This window comes from Anolis carolinensis, chromosome 5 (genome assembly GCF_035594765.1).
Source record: "Anolis carolinensis isolate JA03-04 chromosome 5, rAnoCar3.1.pri, whole genome shotgun sequence".
In the NCBI taxonomy this organism is placed as follows: domain Eukaryota; kingdom Metazoa; phylum Chordata; class Lepidosauria; order Squamata; family Dactyloidae; genus Anolis; species Anolis carolinensis.
Genome location: NC_085845.1, coordinates 178967754 through 178991710, shown reverse-complemented (window position 1 = coordinate 178991710; position 23957 = coordinate 178967754). Strand labels below are relative to the sequence as shown.

General features: G+C 36.0%; 1 protein-coding gene across 1 annotated transcript in view; it reads right to left on the bottom strand.

Moving 5' to 3' along the window:
- Positions 1-15342: 15342 nt before the first annotated feature.
- slc41a2 (solute carrier family 41 member 2) overlaps positions 15343-23957 on the bottom strand; it is a 47411-nt gene continuing 38796 nt past the window's right edge. Inside the window, exon 11 of the mRNA XM_003220912.4 lies at positions 15343-16778. Coding sequence (XP_003220960.1) covers positions 16593-16778 — 186 coding nt within the window. The 3' untranslated portion in view covers positions 15343-16592. The remainder of the gene's footprint in view (positions 16779-23957) is intronic.

Genomic DNA, 23957 nt, shown 5'->3' with positions numbered 1-23957 from the left:
ATTAAAACTTTAACTTTTGGATATTTAAGGTTGCTTTAAATCACATTAATAACGAATTTAAGCATTAAATGTTAAAGGAACGCTACTAGTTTAGGTAAAGCAATATTCTGGTTGCAGCTGTTTTGTGTACTTTGTTTGAGACAAAGGATTTTTTCCTAGAAATTGTTTTAATCAGGTAAGTATGAATAATTTATTCACTATAAACAAAAGGGAAATCATGTTTTTGACATCACAGGCTTAGCAGGTTCAACGAACAGCACTGCAGGACTTCTGATTTATGGTACCATGTCATTCTTTGGCTTATTTTTTACTTATGGGAGGTGCAACCGAATAAGAAACCAGGGGGCTATTTATGATACAATCCTGTGATTTTTATCTATAAAGCTGTTTCAATGGAGGGGAGGAGAATATACCAAGGGAAGAATAAATTGAATTCTTTTCTTTATAGTTCTCATCTGTCTTATTTACTGTGACTGGAAAGGGGAATAGAATTCCATTTGTGAGCATGAGGGTGTTGATCAAGCACTTTTTGCCTGTCACAGCAGAGCAAGATTGTCACAGGAAGGAGGATGGGGAAGAAGAGGTTTGTATGAAAAGTTGACTTTAATTTTTTTTGGGGGGGGGGGGGGAAATGCATTTGGTGGAGGGACTTGTTTATAACGATATATTGCCTAAATTAAATCTTCTACAGAAGTTCCAGAACTTGTAGAGTGCTGAAGTTCTTTATCCTTACATGGGGAAGAACTTCATTCAGTTTTCAAATTGATACAAATGTACTAAAATGGCTCTATCTATCCAAATCAATATGTAAATTCAGTTGTCCTTTGGTATTCACACCCTCCTTCAGTATTCACAGTTCTGCGGATTCTGCAGTACAGTTTTCTGGGCCAGAAACATATAACAATGCATACATTAAGGCAGGGGTCCCCAAACTAAGGCCCGGGGGCCAGATGCGGCCCTCCGAGGTCATTTACCTGGCCCCCGCCCTCAGTTTTATAATATAATATATTGTATATACATATAATATTGATAATAATATTATAATGTAATACAATATAACACTAATAATAATACCATATAATAATATTAATTATATATTCTATATAACATATATTTTAACTAATAATATTACAGTATAGTGATATAGTTCAATATAGTAATATATAATACTAATATTGTGCTATGCTAATAATATAATATATTCTATGTACATATAATTTGTAAGCCACTCTGAGTCCCCTTTGGGGTGAGAAAGGTGTGATGCAAATGTAGTAAATAAATGCAGTAAATAAATAATAAATACATTTTAGACTTAGGCTCACCCAAAGTCTGAAATGACTTGAAGGCACACAACAACAACAACAACAACAACAACAACAACAACCCTAATTAACTTGACTATCTCATTGGACCACACTTCCCATTGAAATCCTGATAAATGTATGTTGGTTAAAATTGTTTTTATTTTTAAATATTGTATTGTTCTTTCATTGTTGTTGTTGTTGTTGTTGTTGTTGTTGTTGTTGTTGTTTGCACTACGAATAAGACATGTGCAGTGTGCATAGGAATTTGTTTGTATTTTTTTCAAATGATAATCCGGCCCCTCAACAGTCTGAAGGATTGTGGACCGGCCCTCGGCTTAAAAAGTTTGGGGACCCCTGCATTAAGGAGACATGTGCATATTAAGGGAATATGCAAAGAAAAAGAGCAAGTATTCTAGAAAGATGTGGGAGAAACTATTATAATAAAAACAAAAATGAAAAGAACCATTTCACAGTTTCATGAATGCCATGGTTTCATGCATTTCAACTGAATCACTGTTGCTTGTTCACAATACTGTACTGTTCACAGGAATGTAGGAGGGCCTACTTTACACAAGACATAACATAGAGCAGGAGAGAGAATTATGCAGCTTGCAGATCACATGGAAACCTCAGCTGGGTCCTAAGGGTGACCCTCAGTCAACTCAATGACATCTGGAGGGTTGAACAATTCCCAACTTTGACCAGTTTCATGTCCAGTAAATCCATTGAAGCAATGGGATTTACTCAAGTGTTCATTTCCCATTCAGATTTCCCAAATGATTTCAATGAGTCTACTATAGTTGGGTCTAGGAATTGCATCATGTGATTTGTTAGACCTCAGCTCCCAACGTTCCTTCCCTTGCCTGCTAGAGCTGGTGAAAGCTGCAATCAGAGACGTGATTTGTACCCCAATTTGGCCCATTAAAATAACAAAATTTGATATAGCTCAATCAGGGCTGTAATACTTTAGAATGCAGAAAGATTAGATGTTTGAATTATATGCCATGCACAGAAGTTCCTTGTTTGTAGGATGTAATGCTCCAGTGGAGACAACACAAAAATTAAATTTCTTGAAGCTTGAATTGAATTTTCACTGGACAGGAATGGGAAACTACATTATACCATATGAGATTATTTGTTCCTCTAGTCTAGGACTGTCTACTCAAACTGGCAGAAACCCTTCATGTTTCAGGTAAAGGTCTTTCTTGTAACCTGATGGCCAGTCTACATTAAGATGCTAGAAACAGGTGTAGACAGCTGCATGCAAAGCATATGTTATCCTCAATAAATAGCTGTCATCGTTTCCCTCTGATAAGGTTCAGCAAATGGACAAATATGGTCTCAATGTATTCTGTTTCCCTACTGAAGGGGTGGGGAATACTTGTTCCTTCAAGATTTGGTGGTGGACAACTCCTATCAACCTTAGCCAGTGGTGAAGGATTGCAGGCATTAGAGTTCAACATCATCTGGAGCTCATCAAACTACTATAGCACTACAATCCCACTTTATCTGCCAAGGTTCCATGCTATGCCATCCTGGGATTTGCAGTTCACAGAAGGTTGTTGTATGTTTTCCGGGCTGTCTTATCAGAAGTATTATCTCCTGACGTTTCACCCACATCTATGGCAGGCATCCTCACAACCTCTGAGGATGCCTGCCATAGATGTGGGCGAAACGTCAGGAGATAATACTTCTGGAACATGGCCATACAGCCCAGAAAACATACAACAACCCTGTGATCCCAGCCATGAAAGCCTTCGACAATCACAGAAGGTTGTTTAGAATTCTCAGCTTGAAGGTTGGAGTGCCTTATCAAACTACAAATTCCAGTATTCTATGGAATGTTACTGTTAAAAGTGGAATCACAGTGCTATAACTGCAGCATGAAAGGCTCCTGCAGGACCATACTACTATCACATACAATGACTCTGTATTGATAATGATTGATTGATTGACAGGCAAATTATTTTTTAAAATAAATGTATCCTCTCCTTTATCTTATATGGAAGTTAGATTATCATTGTATGGGTATATAATACAAATCCATGGAATTATACTGAAGGAAACTTCCCACTGCATTAATCTCTGGTTGTTTCGGATATCCAATGTAGGCTTATAAAATATTTGAGGTAATTATTCTTATTGCCAGATGTGTAAGTCTATGATTCTCATCAGCCAGTATACAAATTTGGGGGTTGTAATGTAATTCATCTTTTAGATCAGTGGTTCTCAACCTGTGGGTCCCCAGATGTTTTGGCCTTCAACTCCCAGAAATCCTAACAGCTGGTAAACTGGCTGGGATTTTGTAGGCCAAAACACCTGGGGGCCCACAGGTTGAAAACCACTGTTTTAGATATTAGGTTGGGTAAGACTGTTATAGATGACCAAGTTCTTTTTAAATGTTCAATGAAAATCCACTAACTGGAATCAGATTTTATAAGCAGCATCTGTAGGCATCTAATCAATTCTGAGAATAGTATCAGGTGCTTCGGATGTTCATTGGACACCCATGAGGAGCATCAGGTGCTTCTGGTGCCTAGAGAGCACTAGTTAGACATTTGTGATGTGCACTGGAAGATGGGAATTGTAGTTCATCAACCTCTGAGGAGACAAAAATCCTCACTCTTGATCAAAGGGAGGAGAGCAACAAGAAACACATTTAAAAGGGACAGTCCCAACTACAGAAAGATGGAGAAACATGGATGCATAGTACAGTCCTACGCATATTTACTGATGCAAGTCTTGAATCTATTAGGGCCTCTTCTTATGTAAGTGTGCACAGAATTGCAGACTTGAGGAATAAAATACTTCTATAAGCAGATTGTTAGAGCAGGTATGTATGTTTTTTTTTCTCCCATTCACCTCTGCTATATTTCTGTCAATTGCTATCATAAATGTACTTGTATCTATATTTTTAATTTCCTCTAAATCACCAAAAGCAAAGCACTGGGTGTGGCCCAGGCTAAATTAAGCACTTGTTTATTTCAGTGGGAGAGACTGAAAGATGTATTTGTAGTGTCATTGAAATAGATGGAAAATATAGAATTCCTTGTCTGCTCAAAAATAAGTTTTAGTGATTTTCTGGGTATGAATAAGATTGTTGTCTAACATGCTTTCCACTGCATTATGCCTATTTTATTTTTGTTTAAGATAACTGCAAATTAGTCAAGGCTTAGTACTGATGGAACCGTACTGCAACCAAGAATGGGTATGATGCAGAGAAAAGCCAAAAAGGATTAACTCTGTATCGTAACTATTTATTTTACTTTAAGTTAACTGCAAATCATTCAAGACTTCTTAGTGTTGGAACATTTTACTGCAAACAAGAAAACAGTACATTTAACACGATTTCAAAATAGATATGTGCGGTTAACAATTAATTTTAAGGCCACTCACTTGCTTTTCTTCATGCTGAGAGCACATATCCTTACCGATCATCTTCTGGAAGATTTTCCCTTCCAAAAAGGAAGGAAGGTGTTGTTCTTGGGGTTTTGGAATGCCTCTCCCTTAACCTTCCTGCCAGGTGTGTATGTGCACAAAATCCCCAGGATTCTGGAGAATGGGGCAGTAAGGGAAAACTATACATTACTAGTAGGGTTCTTGGGTGAAAGGCAAGGCAGGGCTTCTATACCTTCAATAGATGTTTAGAAGGAATTTCAGCAGGTGTTGCTCATCACCCAAACTTCACCTGTTCAAAAGTCCTTCTTCCAAGCAGGCTTTCAAGGAATAGGAGTTTCATCCTCTTTTTCAAATGGAAACCTTAATTACTGTATAATGTATCTTTTTCTGTTCAGGAAGGGAGCACAGCTTTGGGCCCACTGCCAGCTTTCACTAGCCCTGACCATCAGCTGTGCCGGATAGGCAATCTGAGAGTTGAAGTCCAAAGCATCTGGAGAACTAAATGTTTCCTAGCCCTGCTCTCATTAATTATTTGCAGACAGTCTTTTAAGGGCAGCCTTGCAAATTAGTCTACTGGATGGATGCTTGCACAATTTCCTCTCTCAAAGCATACCTATGTTTTTCACAGAGCATACCAGTACTCTATTCAAAGCCATATCATACGATATACAAATTCTTACAAATTGATGGCAACATCCTATATAAATCTGATATTTTTCATTTGTAATCTAAATTCACCTCCCTAAACCAGAAACCTCAAGATTCCATAGGATGGAACCATGGTAATTAAAGTGGAATAATAGTGCTAGAATTATGTAATGTGAACCCCCGCTCTGCAAAAAATGCGTCAGTAGGCAATTCTTACTTTCTATCTACAGCAAACCTGATATGTACTAAGATGTTGTCCCGCTGTCTACTCAAAGTTGGGTGCAAGAAAGGGGTCAAATTGTTGGTAGTCTGTATTGGTCAGAGTTGTTCCCAGACTTAGATGAGGGTGTATGTCTATGTAATGTAAAAATGTAGCTGCCCATTTGTGATAGGGGACTTAAATACTATTTTTCTCAACAGCTCAAGTTCAAAACTTTTAGCTAGAAACTTGTATGTCATTCCATTCTCTGCCTCAGAGTATTGGCTGAAGATAATGAATACTGCGGGTTAATGTCATTTATACAAGTATCATAGGCAGCTATTCGATACGTCTTTCATCACTACCAATATCATAAACTATGAATGTCTGTTTGAGCTGTAATATCAGATAGATGTAACATTTTCCTAAAACAAATCAGAGGACTATATATTTAAAGTATTACCTGCTTTTCATCTCACATCTCGGGAGTGCAATAGTTGTGTTTGCTGTCGTATCATGGTGAAAACATCATGATGAAGCTGATGTATCCTTTCCCAAATAGTGAGATATGTGGTTCAAAAGGGTAAATATAGTGAAGACTTCAAACTCATTAACATGACTTCACTTCAGGGTATTCATTTGAACATTTCTCATATGTTGAGGAAGTTTACAAATCCTAATTTACTTTTATCACATCCATACTGACCAGTGTCGGTTGGTCTGATATCCATGTTGAGCTTCCTCATATTTATGGACCCAAAGTCCCATTTCGTCAGGAGGCATTCTATATATCTGTGTGGATAAGGCTGCTTCACCAGCCTACCAACACTTACAAATCTGCAACTATCCTTTTCTGGCTGCCATCTCTCTCACTTGATTGAACTGTGCTTCTCATGAACCCCAAAATAGAAGGGAAACACAAAAAACACAGCACTGGGATAATGTTTGGGAGAGATACCATCACTTGTGACATTGTGCATCCCCTTTGAATCATGGAAATCTCGTAATCTCATGTGCACTTGTAGAACTGCGTAATTCTAGTACACTCTAGTCTGGACGATATTTCCTTTAACAAATATTTTTGCTGTGTTTCAGCACACTGATAAATGAACCCAAAAGGCAGTGTTTTTCCCAAACATTTTTCAAAGGTTTTTACCAAATATTATCTACTGCAACAGGCATGCAAGGCAATGCACAGATAGTCTGAGAGCTTCTGCAAAGCCAGTTTATTCTTGGCCTTTTACAGTGAACTATATAAAAAAGCTGCGCTGTTTTCAGGTACAAAAGGGGATGTCCTTAATATTACTCTTGTTACAGAGAGTGTTATTTTCTTACATGCATGAACAAAACAAAATGTGTACATATAATTTAACATCTATGTGGGTCTGACTTTTTTTTTACCTATTTGTATGCAGTAGAAGGCTTGTTGTAGAAAAGGTATCTCTTCATATCTGAATATACTGTTAATAAAAAGAAACTAAGTTATACAATGCCAACACAAATGTTAACTGCTCATGAATTCTTTTAAAAAGCCATTCAAGCCTGATTATTTTTCTAAGTAACTTCAATTAAATTGAAGAAAATAAATAAAAAATGTAGTTGTGTTTTTATTGGGTTTGATGGGCATATCTTCTGCTTTCAAAAGTGAAGTGACAAAATGAAAGAGCAAAGCAAGCCAGAGAAGTGGATGTGATGAACTAAAAAAAATTGCAAGAGGAAGAAGACAATAATTCCTACTGTTTATGGGTGGTAAGCCCCATGAACTTGAAAATACTTCCACTTACAAATGACGTGAAATCTGTGCAGTATTTTATTTATTTATAAACATGTACCTACTATCCTTTCAGTGACATCTTAAGAATAAGTCCACATTACACTTGCATATATCTAGTGTTCAGGTGTTTACGTCCATCCTCTGTAACAACCAAAAGATTCACCTCATTTTCCAGAATGATTAAATTGCTGCTTGTGGGAAACACATGTGCAGAACGTTAGTCCAATAGCAGCTTCCTGTTCATGCTCACTAACAAATGGTACTGAGACAAAAGACAGCACACCAATGATAATATATAGCCATCATAACTAGTCGCCATCGATTCTGTCAACCTTCATTTTCTTTCCCAAGGGAAAGGGAATTAATCTCACTACTCTGGTCTGCTTTGGGAGCTGTTCTGGTTTGAGCACTACAGTTGAAGATACCAGTGAGTAGAAATGCATCCCAGAGATGGTGACTACGATGATAAATGATTTGTGAGGAATGGTTGAAGGAAATGGATGTGTTTCACCTTGAAAAGTGAAATGACAACTAATCCTCACATTTCTGAAGGATTGTCATATGTAAGGTAAGTTTACCCCCCCCCCCCCCCCGCCTTGGTTGATCCCAAAGGTAGGAACCAAACCCATAATCCAACTCTATAATCTAGGACCCAGGTGACAGATAACCTTATTGTATACACATCATTGTTATAGTCAGGTGTACCATTTCTCTTTTAATCTTCAGGTGCAGCCATATTTGAAATTCTAATGCAAACTGGGTTTCTGTCTATACAAGCAAATGATTTCAATTAATCACCTCTGCCTAACTTCATTAAAAGGCGGTCTTTTCTGCAGGAGAGCAATTGAAGTGGTATAAGATGGGCTGTTAATGATCTAGTTGTTACAGATGGGTAAAGGCAAATAGATGACAGAAGGTGTCAGCATTAAGACAACTGCTTGGCTGAATTTGATAATGCTTATGTTCATTTTATAGATATATTCAAGAGGCTGTACAGGTAGCTACAACAAGTGCATTGATTATATACTCCTCCCTCCCCCTTTCACATTTTTAACATTCAAAGAAATGCTTGTTGTTGCTATGCAACCAGGCAAACACACTTGAACAAATGTTTTCAAATAGGCTATATTAAACTAAACACTATATATGGATCAATGTTATCTCAAACCTTGTCAGTCCTTGTGCATTGCAATCCCTATAAATGTCAATTAAGACCTGTTCTCTGTAAAATGATTGTCTTGCCGTCTACTTACATGGCCAATTACTCAGCATATCCCTGTCTCCTGTAAAGCCATTTCATCTTTGTTAGAAACATTTTCCCATTTAATGCACATTCACACAACTATCAGCAACTGTACAATTAATTATTTTGCATATCCTGAAATAACTGTTCATTTAACATAGCAAAAATGGACCCAATGGCAAAACATAACCCATCATATTTCCAGTTTCCTGCAAAACAGAAAATGGTACTGTAATTTTTGTAGGATATTTCAGTGCTGAATGCTTGATAAATTTTAGCTTAATAGTGAAAGGCAACAGGAAGACAACCATATTATGGATGGATTGACTCAAGAAACCATGGCCCTGCATTTGCAAAGTATGGAAAGTGCTGATCATTACCAAGAATTTTAGAGCTCTCTCATTCATAGATTTATCATAACTCAAAGTCTATGTGAAGGTAAATGGGGAAAAAACTTCAAAATCTGAGAGATAAATCCTTTGAAGACATGATCAGGGCAATGCTACCAGTGAGGCAGAAAAATTCAAAAGCAAGTGGATCAATTTGAACTGCAAACTCTCAGGATTCTTTAACATTGACCATAGTGACTAAAGCTACTGGAACTGTAGTCCAACAGCAGTTGAAAGGCGACATGGTTCCTATCCCATTTAGATAAACCAAACATGTATGCTCCCCTAAGTGAACTCACAGTAATTCATGGTGTGTAATGATGTGAGTCTCTAATTGAGTGTGTGTTCTTTTAAAGAAATACTTTTCTATGTGTAATATACATATGTTCCTCTAACTTATGTTAAGTAGCAACACACATACTCACAGAGCAAGCATGCAAAGATCTACATCAATTTGTATCCGATTAACACTCAAAAGGTCTTAAGATGCTTAGCTTCATGGTGGCCATTCCTATGCCAGAAACATAACTTTTAGACTGACATTTAAATTGCCCAGGTAGCCCACACGTTTTTCTTTCGCAATCTATATCTCATGTTTTGTAGGAAATACAAGACATTTGGAATGGCTGAATTATTTCAGTGATCTGTTCGTATTTATCTTGATGAGTGAAAATGGTAATTTATAAATGTTTCTGCCATGCCCGAGTTATTACTACATTTGTCTTCAGTCAAATGGAACTGCGTAACAGCTTGGCCATCTTATATTAAATGTGCATTATTGCTCTGGTATAAAAACATTATTACAGCGAATGCGATAAGCATTTATGTGCAATTTGTATTACAGAAGGTGATTTTAGAAATAAAGTTTAGCTTTGCAATTTGGAAAAATGAAATGACAGGAACTTTGCTGATCAGATATTTTTTGCCCAGGAAATGAAAACTTAATGATTTCTAAGGAGGAAATCAAATGTAATCAGAGATGGGAAATCACAGACATATTGTGTTTGGTATATCAGTTCTAGTTAAATTTTCTTGCCTATGAACTTTTCACAGAGACCTGATAACAGAATCACAAAATTGGACAGGAAATCAAGCATCATTTTCTACCTCAACCAGCTTCTCAAGAACCATGTTTCTTAGTGATGCATATTCTCTCTCTCTCTCTCTCTTTTTTTTTTTTTTTGGTTCAGAATCATATTCAAAGAAAATAGTCTGTATTCTGAAAAATCTTTTTTGCTTCCACTACTGACATATTAGGAACAAGACAACGCTTTAGAATAGTATACAAAAGTCTGAAAGCTTTTAGTGTTTGGTCTCAATTTATTGCTCTTGTCAATAACAACTCTGGTTCTATTCATCACATCAGCCTTTGAAATGATGCTCTCTTTCCTTGATTTTTGGATCAATGGAATAGATTCTGTCATTTCTTTCGTTTTTAAATTTTCCTTTTGTATTTATATATTGTCTAGTTTTTCTGGTTGTAGCTTTTTAAAAAATGTCATTTATTTGATGTGAACCGCTTTGAGTCCCCCCAGGGGTGAGAAAAGCGGTATATAAATGCAATAAATAAATAAGTGAATTTATTATCTATATAAAAATGTTTATAAAAATGTCTGATAATCTGATTTTTTTTCATGGATTTATGCTGCATCTCTACTCATAGTGGATAGAAGACCAGCAACTACAAGATTTCCAAAAATGTATCTGTGGGGGGGTTTCAATCAGTGTGGTACCTGAAGGCTTCAGATTTATGTTCTTGCATTATTCATATACTTGATTATCCCAACAGCCACAATGTTGTAATGTTATGAGCATTAATATTAGGTAGGGTAAGATTGAGGACTGGCAAAACTATTTCCCTGTTCTCTCCAGTCAAATTAGATAACTTTTTACCGCAGGGTTTGCAAGAAATTAATAGGTAGTATTAAACATGCTGCGCAGTGACACTGAGGCAATGCTCCACTTCCTCTAAGGAAGTCATAAAAGCTATGATCTACAACTCAGTTCTATTTTCATTCTAGGGGACCTAACATTTCCAAAAGGTGCATATTAATTGTGACAATGCATGTTCCAACTGTGTTGTAGTCTATGAAACATTAATGAATTGTAATAATCTCATAATTTGAAAAGGCTTTAAAATATTTATTAAGATATGTAACTATTCAAAGTACAATTTTCATACCAAACAGCCAAACTTACCCTTCTGAGCTGGGTTCTGCATGTTGAATATCTTATAGTAGTTGACCATTTTGCTGAGAATGCCAAATCTTCTGCTTGCTTTACTTATGTCTTGGGTAGATATATCCAAACACAATACATCCAAATGCATGTATAAATTGCATGTATACACATGGAGACAATGAAGACTGGACGTGTCCAGTTGATGCCAGCTGGAGTGGAGTTCCTCATGTACAACAATAGATGTACAATAATATACCTGGAATAGTATACCTCTTTGGGCTGTGCGTTATGCAGTGAGGCAGTAGCTATGTGCATACACTGCAGTATTCACTATAAGAATTGCATAGGGCTAAGAAAGCATAACTCTGCATGCAGATACTTATGCTAAGCTTAGATAACCTTAGCTATGGTGAAATAGATACTTGGCGCTAATCTTTTCATGGCTATTGCAATTTTATTGATTCTCCTCCTCCTCCTTAATTTAAACACCACCTTTACCCCAAAACTGGAATTCAAGGCAGCTCATGCATTAAAAACAAACAAGTTTACATTAAAACCAAAATTAAGCTATAGCCATATTAAAACATATACCATAAAAGAATTCAACAGATACACAATATACCAATTTCCAACAATACAGTGCTTCTAGCCCTTTGTTAAAGGTCTGTCCAAATCTTTTATGTGTTTTGCTGCTACTGGAAGGACAATAAGGAGGATGCCATTTTACAGTTACCTTGAATCTCATAAATAAAGATAAGAGGAAGAATTATAAAAGGAGAAGGAAGAATTATTATTATTATTGCTAGATGCAATATCTGTGAATCATAGAATCATAGAATAGTAGAGTTGGAAGAGACCTCATGGGCCATCCATTCCAACCCCCCGCTAAGAAGCAGGAAATCGCATTCAGATGGCCATCCAGCCTCTGCTTAAAAGCCTCCAAAGAAGGAGCCTCCACCACAGCCCGGGGGAGAGAGTTCCACTGTCGAACAGCTCTCACAGTGAGGAAGTTCTTCCTGATGTTCAGGTGGAAGATGGTGGGACTGAAAGGAGATCCTCTCCTGTCCATCTTCAGGTACAGGAAATCTAAATGCAGACATTTTACAGCCAAGACACATATTTAACCATAAACATTCATGTGTTCATCCTAAAGTAAAACCTCTAAATAGTGTATCTCCAATAATAGAACTCTGTTCAAATTGCTGTCTGCCAGTCTCAATCACTGCAAATATTCAGGGATGTACTCAAGACGTACCTCTTTAGCTTGGTCTATAAATGAGCTAATTTATTGAGTGCACCTAGGAATTGGTGCTAGTGACTTTTCCTGGTTCAGTTTTGTTAATTCTGGTGTTAGTGACCTTTCCTAGTTCGATTTTATTATTTACTCTACCTTATTTTTATCATTTGTTTATATGTTCTATGGTTTTAATTATGTATACTGCAATAGGATTATTTCCTCTAAAAGGCAACCTTTAAACTAATACATAAATAAATAATTAACTAGCCAATGGTATGACAAAAACAATCAATCCAAATGTGAGTGGCCTTGAGCAAGCTAAGGTTGGGCAGTTAAAATACTAAACCAAAGATCATTCCCAGGATTTAGGAGAATGCAGCTGAGTATGATAATTCATCAACAAAACACCCAATTATCTTGTGATTCTAAAATATTTATATGATAGCATTCTGAGTACCTTTAGTATTCAGAATGCTATCATATAATGAACATCACCACTAAGATATAATCAGTGCCATTTCACACCAGTCAAAGATCAAATCTCTCAAGATGAAAGCAGCAGAAAATGCATTATTTTACACAGGTTGCTTTCCTCAAATTGTTCAGGAACCTGCTATCACTGCTGCCACACAATGTCTCCCTTCTCAGGGACTACTTTCAACAAGATTTAGGTTTTCATTACTAGAAGCAGGACTGCTGAAGCTACTGTTCTCATAATATCTGATCCAAACTTAGGTCCGTTTGGAAAAGGGTGATAGCAAAAGTACAATCCCAGCATGTATAAGTTACATTGGGAAGACCAGGGAGCTGTAAAATAAGAAAACCCAAACCACTCTAAGGTTCTAAAATAAAGTAGGCTTTAAAAATAGGCGACAGATAGCAAATCAAAACTGTTTAAAAGCATTATTTCATTGAACTCCTAAGAGTGACCTCTTAACGTGACTTTTAATGACAACTCTCTTTTTAAAAAATCTTCTGATAGCAGATTATCTATTCTTAAACTGCAGAGTAAGTAGCTGAGCTAATCTCTTCTCCAAAGTATTAAGCATATTTTGGGTATCTTAGCTGCAGGCACATGCAAACTTATAGCATAAGCAAATTAAGATAGTAAACATATAATAAATAAACAGTACTATATTAAGAACAGAAGACAATTTATTTATTTCATTTGGTTCCAAGGAACTTTAAAATGTCATTGTATTTTCAAATTTTAAATTGCTTTCCATTAGACAATTCCAACACAAATATATCTCAACTAGAATTGAAAACATAATGGTAGAGCTATATCTTCAAATATTAGTGAGTTGAGTTCTTTCCAATCTCTCTTGAAAAAAAATGACTCAGTACAGGATCCACAGTAATACACACAAGGTACCATTAAAAATGTCAACAGCCTCTCAGGGCAATAGGGGGGCCTGGGGTGACAATTGTATTTTCTGTTCTCATTATGAAATAATATTGTCAGTGCTAGGCATTCAATAATTATATATTGTAGTATAGTAGCTTGAATAGTATAGTAAAGTGTAATAGACTGGGATGTGGGAGATGCAGGGCCATGAATACGATTCCATATTCTTTCGCCAGTCGTTGTCCCTCAGCTTGACTCACTTCATTGAGTTGTTTCAATGATCAAGTGGGGAGAAGAGTCATGGTTCCTTCTTTGAGCTCATTTCAAGAATATCCAAATATAGACTGAACTATAAATACATATTCAAATGTCTTTTATTCTTTGGGGAAAGTTATTAATGGAAGGTTTTCACTAGGAAGCTAAGCAACTGCTAGCTTCTTGATTTTCTTGAAAAGGGAGGCATTTAGCAAGCAAGTATCCATAAATTCTGTATTTAAGGATTCAGCATCCATAGCTTGAATATATCTATTTTTAAATCCAAAAAGCAAATCTTAATTTTGTCATTTCATTAAAAGGATACAATTTTACTATGCCATAGCAAATAACAGGATTCTTTAACTATAGATTCTGTATTTACAGATTCAACCATCTGCAGTTTGAAATTATTTTTTAAAATCCAAAAAGCAAACCTTAATTTGGTCATTTCATAAAAGGGATACCATTTTACTGCCATTATAAATAATAGGACTTGAGCATCTATGGATTTTGTTATCTGTGAGTGATCCTGGAAACCAAACCCCAGCAGATACCAAACTGAATGCTTCTACTATATTAATAAGACTTAGAGTGTGGAGTTCTGTACATAAATTTTGTTGCCTTGTTTTCTATATTTAAAACAAATCATCTAGCCTTTTTAATCTTTTTGTGATGAATGAATACTTAAAAGAATGTTTGGGTTTCACAGAACACTTACATAAAATGATTATATCTTCAGCCCCCCCCCCCCCATCACAATCTCCCACATAATTCATAGAAACATCTTATGAAATCTCATGGTTCTAGGAAACCCTGGTTGAGAAACCCTAGTCTTGATCAATTCATATCATCTGGATATATAAAATGGGAACAACTACACACCAATGTCATAGGTATTGATTCAAAATGCTTATTTGTCACCATTCAATTTGTGTAAGCTTCCTGGTGGTTTCTAAAGGTGGGCTGATGTGGAGTGGGGAACTGTGCTGTCATGATTTGAAATTTTTATTTAGACAACACTTAAGGCACTGCACAACTGACAGAAAACCATAAAGTGAAACAACTGTGATGAAAACATTTTTATAATCTTCCTCCAAATTCGAATTCCATATTAAGAATGTATTATGCAGTGCTGGACTAAGAAATAAAGTTTGTTAACTCAGGAGATGCAAGGGATTTCCTACATTTGAAGTTCTACAAAGAGAAACACATGTTCTTTGTGGATATTTTATTATAAAAAAAATGAAATGATGCAGATGCTATGCAAGCTGTATTCTCATAAGTGTCCCACATGAATGTAAAGGGTATCTGTACCGCACAAACCCATCCCACAAACCAGACAGGTTAAAACACTTGCACACTGGCCCTAGGAAATGACGTTTTATTAGCAGGACATTTTCTGGTTCAAGCACCGAGAAAATGTGATTTTCTTACAACAACGTTATTTCTGAAACGATGCCAGAATCCTTCAGAACACTAGAGAAGAAACAGCATTGTTATTTCACAATAAATTGAATTTGGAAAAGCCCTTAAATGCCCAACTGCTGCAGGGTGGCACCTACACAGTAGTAATAACCACTATTTGTATATATCTGCACAGCATTGTTACTGGTTATAATGGCTCCTTTTCTTCAACAGCATTTCTTAAAAATATAATATGGTGTTATCTCTTTGTTTTGTCTTTAAGAACCCTCATAACTACATATCAAAATCTATTTCCCCACACTTATCCCCTGTGTATTCTAGGTAGCCTTCATTCCCTGTAGAACTTATACTTCTCTTTACAATAAATTGCAAAGTTCATAACTGAACATTTTAAAACAGTGTTAATATGCCTTTTGAAATGCAGTTATTAATACAACTTCATTAAATTCCATGCATGGTCAAACTGTATTATCTCTATTGTAAACATCCTTCCATTTTTTGTGGAGAACAGAAGTTCTTTTATGCTGTTTCTGCAGCAAGTAAAAGGGAGTACTGAATAGAATATCTGTATGGAATGTCTCTTTTTGAGGGAAAAATTACATGCAGAAAGCTTTGGCTACTATTAAGCAAAATGTTCCCAAATCCAGAAAACTTAACTATAAAATAGAAACAGATTTTATGCACCCATTACATTGTGTGAGTTGAAATGCAGCCAGGCTGCCTGCAGAAACATACACTGGTCTATGATAGACAGATAAAAACATGATTAAATCATATCACTTTGTTATTTACTGCCCCTCAACTACATACCTGGGCTTTGTTTCTTGGTACAAGACTGATCAACCTTTCCCCTTCTGTAGATGGATGGAGTGAGAAAGCAACAACTACACTCCTGTGTAGTGTAAAAATATTTAAATCTTTTGTCCAGCTATATTTCATAATTTACAAATGTTAAGGCCTTTTAGTATCAGTGATAATACAATGAGGCTAGAATCCTAAACACTTTTAGCTGAGAATAAGTTCCACTGAAATCAGTCAAACTTATTTTTGAGTAGATGTGTGTAGGATTGCACCATAATCAAATTCAACAAACCGTCTTCAAATTCTTCAGAGGAAATAATATATTAAGTGGTTGTCTCCTGTTTCTCATCTTCATCTAACATGATCAGTTAATGTGAGCATCTGGTGCATTAGTCTCCTACATCCCCGTCTCTGTCACCAATGAGCCACAGAAAGTGAAAACTCATTGCAAGTAAGGCAGTTCCAAGAAGATCTCCAAGTGCAGTGAGATAAGGGATAGAAAAGCTATCTGGATCTTTTCCTTTTTTCCAAAAGTGGTGCACCATCCAGTCAGCAATCCATAACAAGATAAACACCTATGGGAAAACAACAGCAATAAGATCACTTTTAAATTTAAGTATTGTTATATCAAAACTCAAAGAACTAAATCATTTGTTAATCAAGAGTACAGTAAACTCAATAGATCAATGGGATTTGCATGAGTGTGGACGTAACAAATATTTCATTGATTCAATCAATCTATTCTGGTCAGCATTAACAATTGGATTTAACTTAAAAGATTTCTTGAGACAAGTAATTATGAAAAATGTGCACCGATACTATGTATTTTGTATATTGAGTATTTTGCTTTAGTATTTCAAAGACCATTTTGAACATTCACATTTCCATAAAGATTATTTTAGTAACCAAAATGAAAGTTAAAATGATGTTACAGCATTAAGCATAATGAAATAATTAATACTTCTAAGAGAATTCCTACCTTTGATTTCTTACTATAAAAGAAGTTAAAATGTAACCATACAGTTCTTAAATAAGCCCATATCTTCCTCCCTTTTTCTTTATGGAACGTGCATAAGATATTTAAATAAATATTCCTGCTGAAAAAGCAACTCTGTAGTTGAAGCTAATTATGCAAGTGCTAGGTACGCTCCTCTGCAGTCCAAACACATACATTTGAAAGGATGTGTTTTCTTTGGAGGAACCTGTCAGATTTTTCAAGACAGTTCCTCTTTGTCCATGTCTATACACAGCGGTGATGCCCAATAAAATCCCCATGCAGAATCTGTCAACTTTTAGAGCTTCCAAATAAACAACATTCTCCACAACAGCGATACATGGCCAATCTCCTGGCACTCCACATCACATGGGGAGTTATTATTTAGTTCTCTTATTTCAGTTGCCCAAGACCACAGCATGACGCTCAAAGACAAATCTCTCCCTATTCCCAGTCCTGAGAGGACTGCTTCATCATCCTGTCAACTTTCCTTTCACATATGTTGGCCAAGACCGAAATTGTGCATGCTGCAAACTACCAGATATTCCCATCTCTCATTGGGAAGGGGCCTGCAGATGCGCAGAAATCGGTAATCAGATGTGATAGGTATGAAATAACATGCAGTGACTGTGTGGCTCTGTATTACCATAGGGGAGAAATAAATAAAAATACTTTCTCCATCAAATGGATTCTAAGCTAACTAAAATACTGTATTTCATCGATTCTAAGACACACTTTCCCCCCTATAAACATCTCCAAAAATGTAGGTGCTTAGAATTGCAGTACTTTTTTCTGTTGGTGGTACTGATGTGTCATTTGGGGAAGTATGAAAAAAAGATACAATGTTGCTTCAAAAGAAGATACTGAAAAGGTTTTGCTTGAGAAAAGAATATTTTCCCCCTTTGGATATGACATGAAATCATATTTAATAAAAAAATTATTGATCAAAGTTCAAGGTAGAACAAGATACAGATATGTGAACCAGTCAGAACAGGAGATACAACAGACATGGGAAAACTTGGGCCCTCTGGGTGTTTTGGACTTCCAGCTCCCACAATCCATAACAGCCTACCGGCTGTTAGGAATTATGGGAGTTGACGTCCAAAATACCCAGAGGGCCCAAGTTTGCCTATGCCTGAGATACAAGAAGTGGTTTTACATTTCACCAAGCTCTTGCTGCCAAAGAGTTATATTATCAATCTGTAGCACCAAAGTAGAAAACTTTTGCCACTTTATTTTCTTCATCTTCCAAGAAAACCGGAATAAAGATAAAGAATAAAGATATGAGCTTTAGACGGGTCGAACTCAGACCGGCTTCCTCAAAATTGAAGGTCATAAAAATATTTTTAAATGTATGCCATTTTTATAGGAATTTGGCATTCTCAATCCAAAAATGACCTCATGTAGTTTTTTTTTATAACTTGCTATGTTGTAAGATGCATCTGAATGAAATTAGTAATTAAATTTGTAAAAGTACAGTGTATGGCAAATTCTTACTGTGTCTTTCAAGTTCACCGCTCTGAAATACATTTAAAATGACCACAATATTGAGAAAAGGATTTTTTTTTCATTGCAGCCCTGTGCTCATAAAGCCTTGTCACAAAAAAGAATATTGGATTTGGTGGATAATATTTTGTCTTGGAGAGGCCAAGAGAAACATTAATTTCCACATCATTTCTTCCAATTTTAATTTGTCTTTGCATCTTTAGATTCCCAACATACACATTATGAAAGAAAAATGTGGAAACCCCAGGAAAGTAGTGGGAGCAGCCATTTGTATGTGTAAGTAAACACAAGAAGCTGAAGAGAGTTTATGTTTCTGCAAGTGCTGAAATGAAATCACTGTATGACAGTCAATTCATCCGTGGCAGTCAGCAGTCGCCTCCTGCCATGCCATCTATTCTACTGCTGTTACAGAGCCTGCCTCCAGCCATTTAAAGTGGGATTGTGGAAGTAAATTACTGCCCACATGAAGCTCAACAGTGGTTTTCTGAACAGAAATGCATGGCAGTGACTTTCTTTGCCAGTTTTCCTCATGGGTCAAATGCCTTGTAGCCTGAAAAACAAAACCCTAAAGGCTTTCTAACAGCATATCATGTGAAACCAAAACAGCTTTTTATTACATTTCTCAAGCCCAAAACAGAATGAAGCGAATTTGTACAGGTCGTTCCCACTGTGACTTTGCCTTAAGCCACCATTTGTAACACAGAGCATGCTCCTAACTCAGTAAGATGACAAAGGGCCAGCTGTGCTGATAGTTTCAGCCTTGGGATTTTTGAAATAATTTAGAACAATCCTGGGCTCAGCCTAACATTTTCAAACATAGTAATTGTTGGTTTGGGCTGAGGGAAATTTAGAACTGGCATAACTTGATCCATCCCATGCTCTCCCTCTTGCTTTCTGAGCCAGGAGAAAGGCTATTATACTGGCATAAAGGAAGTTTAGTTAGCAAAAGGATATTTCAGCTGGCAAAAGAAATGTTGGCTTCCTCCTGACCCTTTCAGCCAAACATTATTCACTGATCTAAAATCAAGCACACTTTTTACACAGCCACTATCAGAAACCCACTGGAACTCTGCCTTCTTCTAATTTCTCTTATGTTCTTTGTCTTTCTGAATTATAAAACACCGTTTTATTATCTCATTTAACATCTTAATGGCCTCTAAAAATAGGGGTGCAGCTGCTTAACATGCTGCACATACTTCTGGCCCCTAACATAAATAACATTGGTTATTAAGTGGCATATGTCATTTGTGTGTAAAATAAATGTTGCAAATATGCCTTTCCAACCCATGAAACTGCATCTTTGCGATCAAGTTCCTTTTCCAAAAATATACTTGAGGAAAGAAATAACCTGTACTGTTTTATGACTTTTCTAGTCTAATATTGATATTTGGCTCAGGTATAAACTGCAGTTGAGCCTTAGGTTGTTTCAAATAATGAGTTACATATTCCAAGTTTTCACATATAGAATTTAAGAAACAGTTCCTTTGCATTAACCAAAATAGTAAATATGTGAAGATTGTAACTGAGAACATGTCCATCTCACTTATGGAGGAAAATGTGTAATCCAAAAAAAAAAAAAATCAACATGGTAGTTAAAGACAAACTATCTTTATATTGTTAAAACACCATAGACCAGCACAAATTTGCTCTTAATTGTGTTTTTATTAATTTTTCTTCTCAAAACAGATGAACATTTATCACTTTTTTTTTTGCATTAAGGCAATTTTGTTCATCTAATATTAAGGGATAAATGTTCTCGAATGATAATTAACTGCCTGGGGGCCAGAGTGTTGTTTTTAGAAGGGTCAGCAATTAATCTAATGAAGTCTAGCTTCCATGAGCAGGAAAACAAGGAATGTGATATTTTGCAGAGCAACAGTTCTGATTTTTAGTGGATATAATCAATTTTATTTTACCTCCGCAAATTTATTGGGCAATAACGTCTAGAGTTCCCCATTACTTGTTTATTCCCAGGCCCCTTAACACAACTGCGTTCAGAGATTTGCCTCGGAGGTGTGAAATTTCCAGAGGGCTCTTTACTGGCTCAGCAGGGACCCCGAGTACAGAGGGAGCCTTTGAAAGTCACAAACACTGAATCGCAAAAATGACTGCTTGATTACTGGAGTCTGGCCTCCAGTCTGATGATAGCTGACAAGTCTGAAAATGAAGTCTTTTTTCTTATACCCAGCTGAATATCATTTGTGCAGGCTGTACTTTATTATTATTTTAACAAGAATCATTCAATCACACAAGCATAGCTGTCTCAGAGCAAGATTATCTTCCTACAAAGAAAAAGTTTCTTGAATTTGTATCATTTCCAGAGCATGGTTTGTATTCCCGAACTATTGATAGGTCTGGACATTAATAAGTGATTGTCAACATCGAAAGACTATAACCAGGGAGAAATATTTATAAATGCATGCAAACACCAGCTACGCATGAATACTTAATCTATGGGCATTTTTAAGAGATGTCTGAAGTTGTGACTGAAATATGTCTTAAAGCTGGAGTAACTACACAATTTTTTTAAAGTCTGCTGTAATATTTTTGGATCGCATGCCAGCTATTTAAAATACACTAAATGCATAGGTACTTATCCAGAGAAAGTCAGTCGCACTGAAGTTCCTTCAAATCTATGAAAATTTGTTAAATATTAATCCCATTAATTTGATCAGTTCCTCTGGGCTGAAGCTCGTTTTATTTTGTCACTTTTCTTTTAAAAAAAAAGGCGAAGAAATCTGACTTTATGAGATATGTCATGCTTTAACCTGAAATAGTCAGAAATTTGACATCTCCGGCTTAAAGTCATAAATTTAAATTAGGGATTATATTATACTTCTCACTGGCCTTTAATAGTTTTTTTTAAGGTGTTATGCACTAGCCCTCCCCCTCTTTTTCTTTTCCCTCCCTGTATAGTAGGGTTAAAGTGTTAATTTCAATGACAAATCAAAGTTGAAAATACAAAATAATTGCATTAATCTAAGAATGTCAAGGATATTTATTTATTTATTTATTTATTTGATTTATATACTGTTCTCCCCCCCCCCCCCCCCCGGGAGAATCATATATTAAGAATTAATTAATTAATTAATTAAGAATCATATATAGTGCTATGTGGCAGACAGCAGGAATTGTGAAGGTTATCCATGTTGAAAATATTTCCTAATTCTCTCTAGTTTCTTTTATGATAGGAGCAGCTGCCAGTGTGATTGGAAAGCTGGCTATGTCTGCAAAAGAGGGTAGCATTTTTCCCAGTCTAAAAAGTCACATGTTTTATTGACTTAATTTTATCTAACACAATAAACAACCATAATCATAAGAGACCAAAGACAGACCTGCAGCATTTGAGCTAAAATCAATTCAATGAATAATGAATTAGATAGGGCAAGGCAATGCTATAGCAAATCAACTCACATTTGGGAAAGTTCACAGATTATTGTAGTTTGGGTCATTTCTTCATCTTGGCTTTCTAGAAATGTTAATTTCTACTTCAAACACTGTATATTTAAGCTCATTTTCTACAATGCAGGTAGACTAAGATAAAGAGTATGGCCTCAACATGATTAAAAGAAGCAGGAATGAATCAGTACCAATCTTGTATAACTAAAGAGGATGATAATCTAATGCATTTGGTTGATAATTTAAATGACAGAAATAGCACAAGAAATAATGCTATTAAAAGGTATAGAAGATTTGGCTATTTAAGCCTCTTGCTAACTTCAGAACTATTTATGAGTGATTGTCAGGGTGTTTAGAGGATGTGAGACCAATAATTTTCAGAAGATGTACCGAGACAAAAAGAAGTACCATATATACTCAAAGATAAGCTGAGTTTTTCAGCCCTTATTTATGAGTTGAAAAAGCCTCCCCCACTTATATTCAGGTCAAGGTCAAGCCAGCAGCGGAGCCTGGATGCCACAGTATGTTTTCTTTTCCAAAACCTCCCTCCTCTGCTTCTCCTCCCCAGCTGGTTATCTTATATTTTTTTGAGAGAGAGACAGAGAAGAAGCGAATGTTTTCAAAAGCGAAAGGAGAGTGTGAGATAAACCCTTGCAAGCCAGACTGCATGGGCAGAAGGGGAAGAAAAAAAAAAGATATTCTTGCAAATTTGCACGATTCACTGCTATTATTATTATTATTATTATTACTACTACTACTACTACTACTACTACTACTATTGCAAGAACATTTGAGTCCAAAGGGAGGGAAGGAGGGAAAAGAGAGCATAAGAAGGTGTGTATTTCTTTTTATTTCTAAGGAAACAAAAATGAGGTGGGCTTTTTTGGGAGGGGGAGAGAAGTTTTAAAATGCCTTTTCTGGCTACTTTTAGAGTTTGAAAAAGGGAGAAAGAAAAGAGGTGGGAAAGGGCAGGAGAAAAGAGGACAAAGTTGTTTTTAGGGGGGCTTTGCTTGCATTTCTTCCTTGAGTAAATGCATGCCCCAAAGCTTCTAAATATTTATATAGATGTTCCCCCTACAAATACATTAATATATGAATTTTCCCCTTATATGTTTACAGGTCTTTGCAAATCCTATGTAAATATAGATAACTAGAGATTTCCATGTACCCGTATATCTGTTCCTATATGTATACATTAATTTTATATATGAATTTTATATGAATGTTACCCTCACATGTTTGCAAGTGCAGAGGGAAAATGCGTGTGCGCACACACATACACACACAGATGTCTAGATAGATATAAACATTGATAAATCGGGCCTGGAAATATTGCAAGAGGAAAATGTACATAGAGAGAGGATTTGCAAAGGTTTCAGGGGGAAATACACATGTGAAAGTAGTATATATAATGATAGATCTATATCTAACTCTGCATTGTTTATGTAGGCATTATATGTTTGCCTGTTACTATGTTGGAAGCTGGTCTGAGTCCCCAAGGGGAGATAGATAGGGCAAATGAAGCTGTTGTTGTTGATGATGATTATTATTATAAAGTTATTGTTGCTTTTCCACTTATAGAGTTAGTTTACTGTTTTTCTTTCAAATACAGTAAATATTCAAAACATTTAACCCACTGATGCCTCAATTAATGTAATTTTATTGATATCTAATTTTATTTTTGAAATTTACCAGTAGCTGCTGCATTTCCCACCCTCGGCTTATACTTGAGTCAATAAGTTTTCCCAGTTTTCTGTGGTAAAATTAGGTGCCTCAGCTTATATTCGGGTCGGCTTATACTCGAGTATATACGGTAATGTGTTTGCAGAACTGTGAAATTCCAAACTATCCAAAT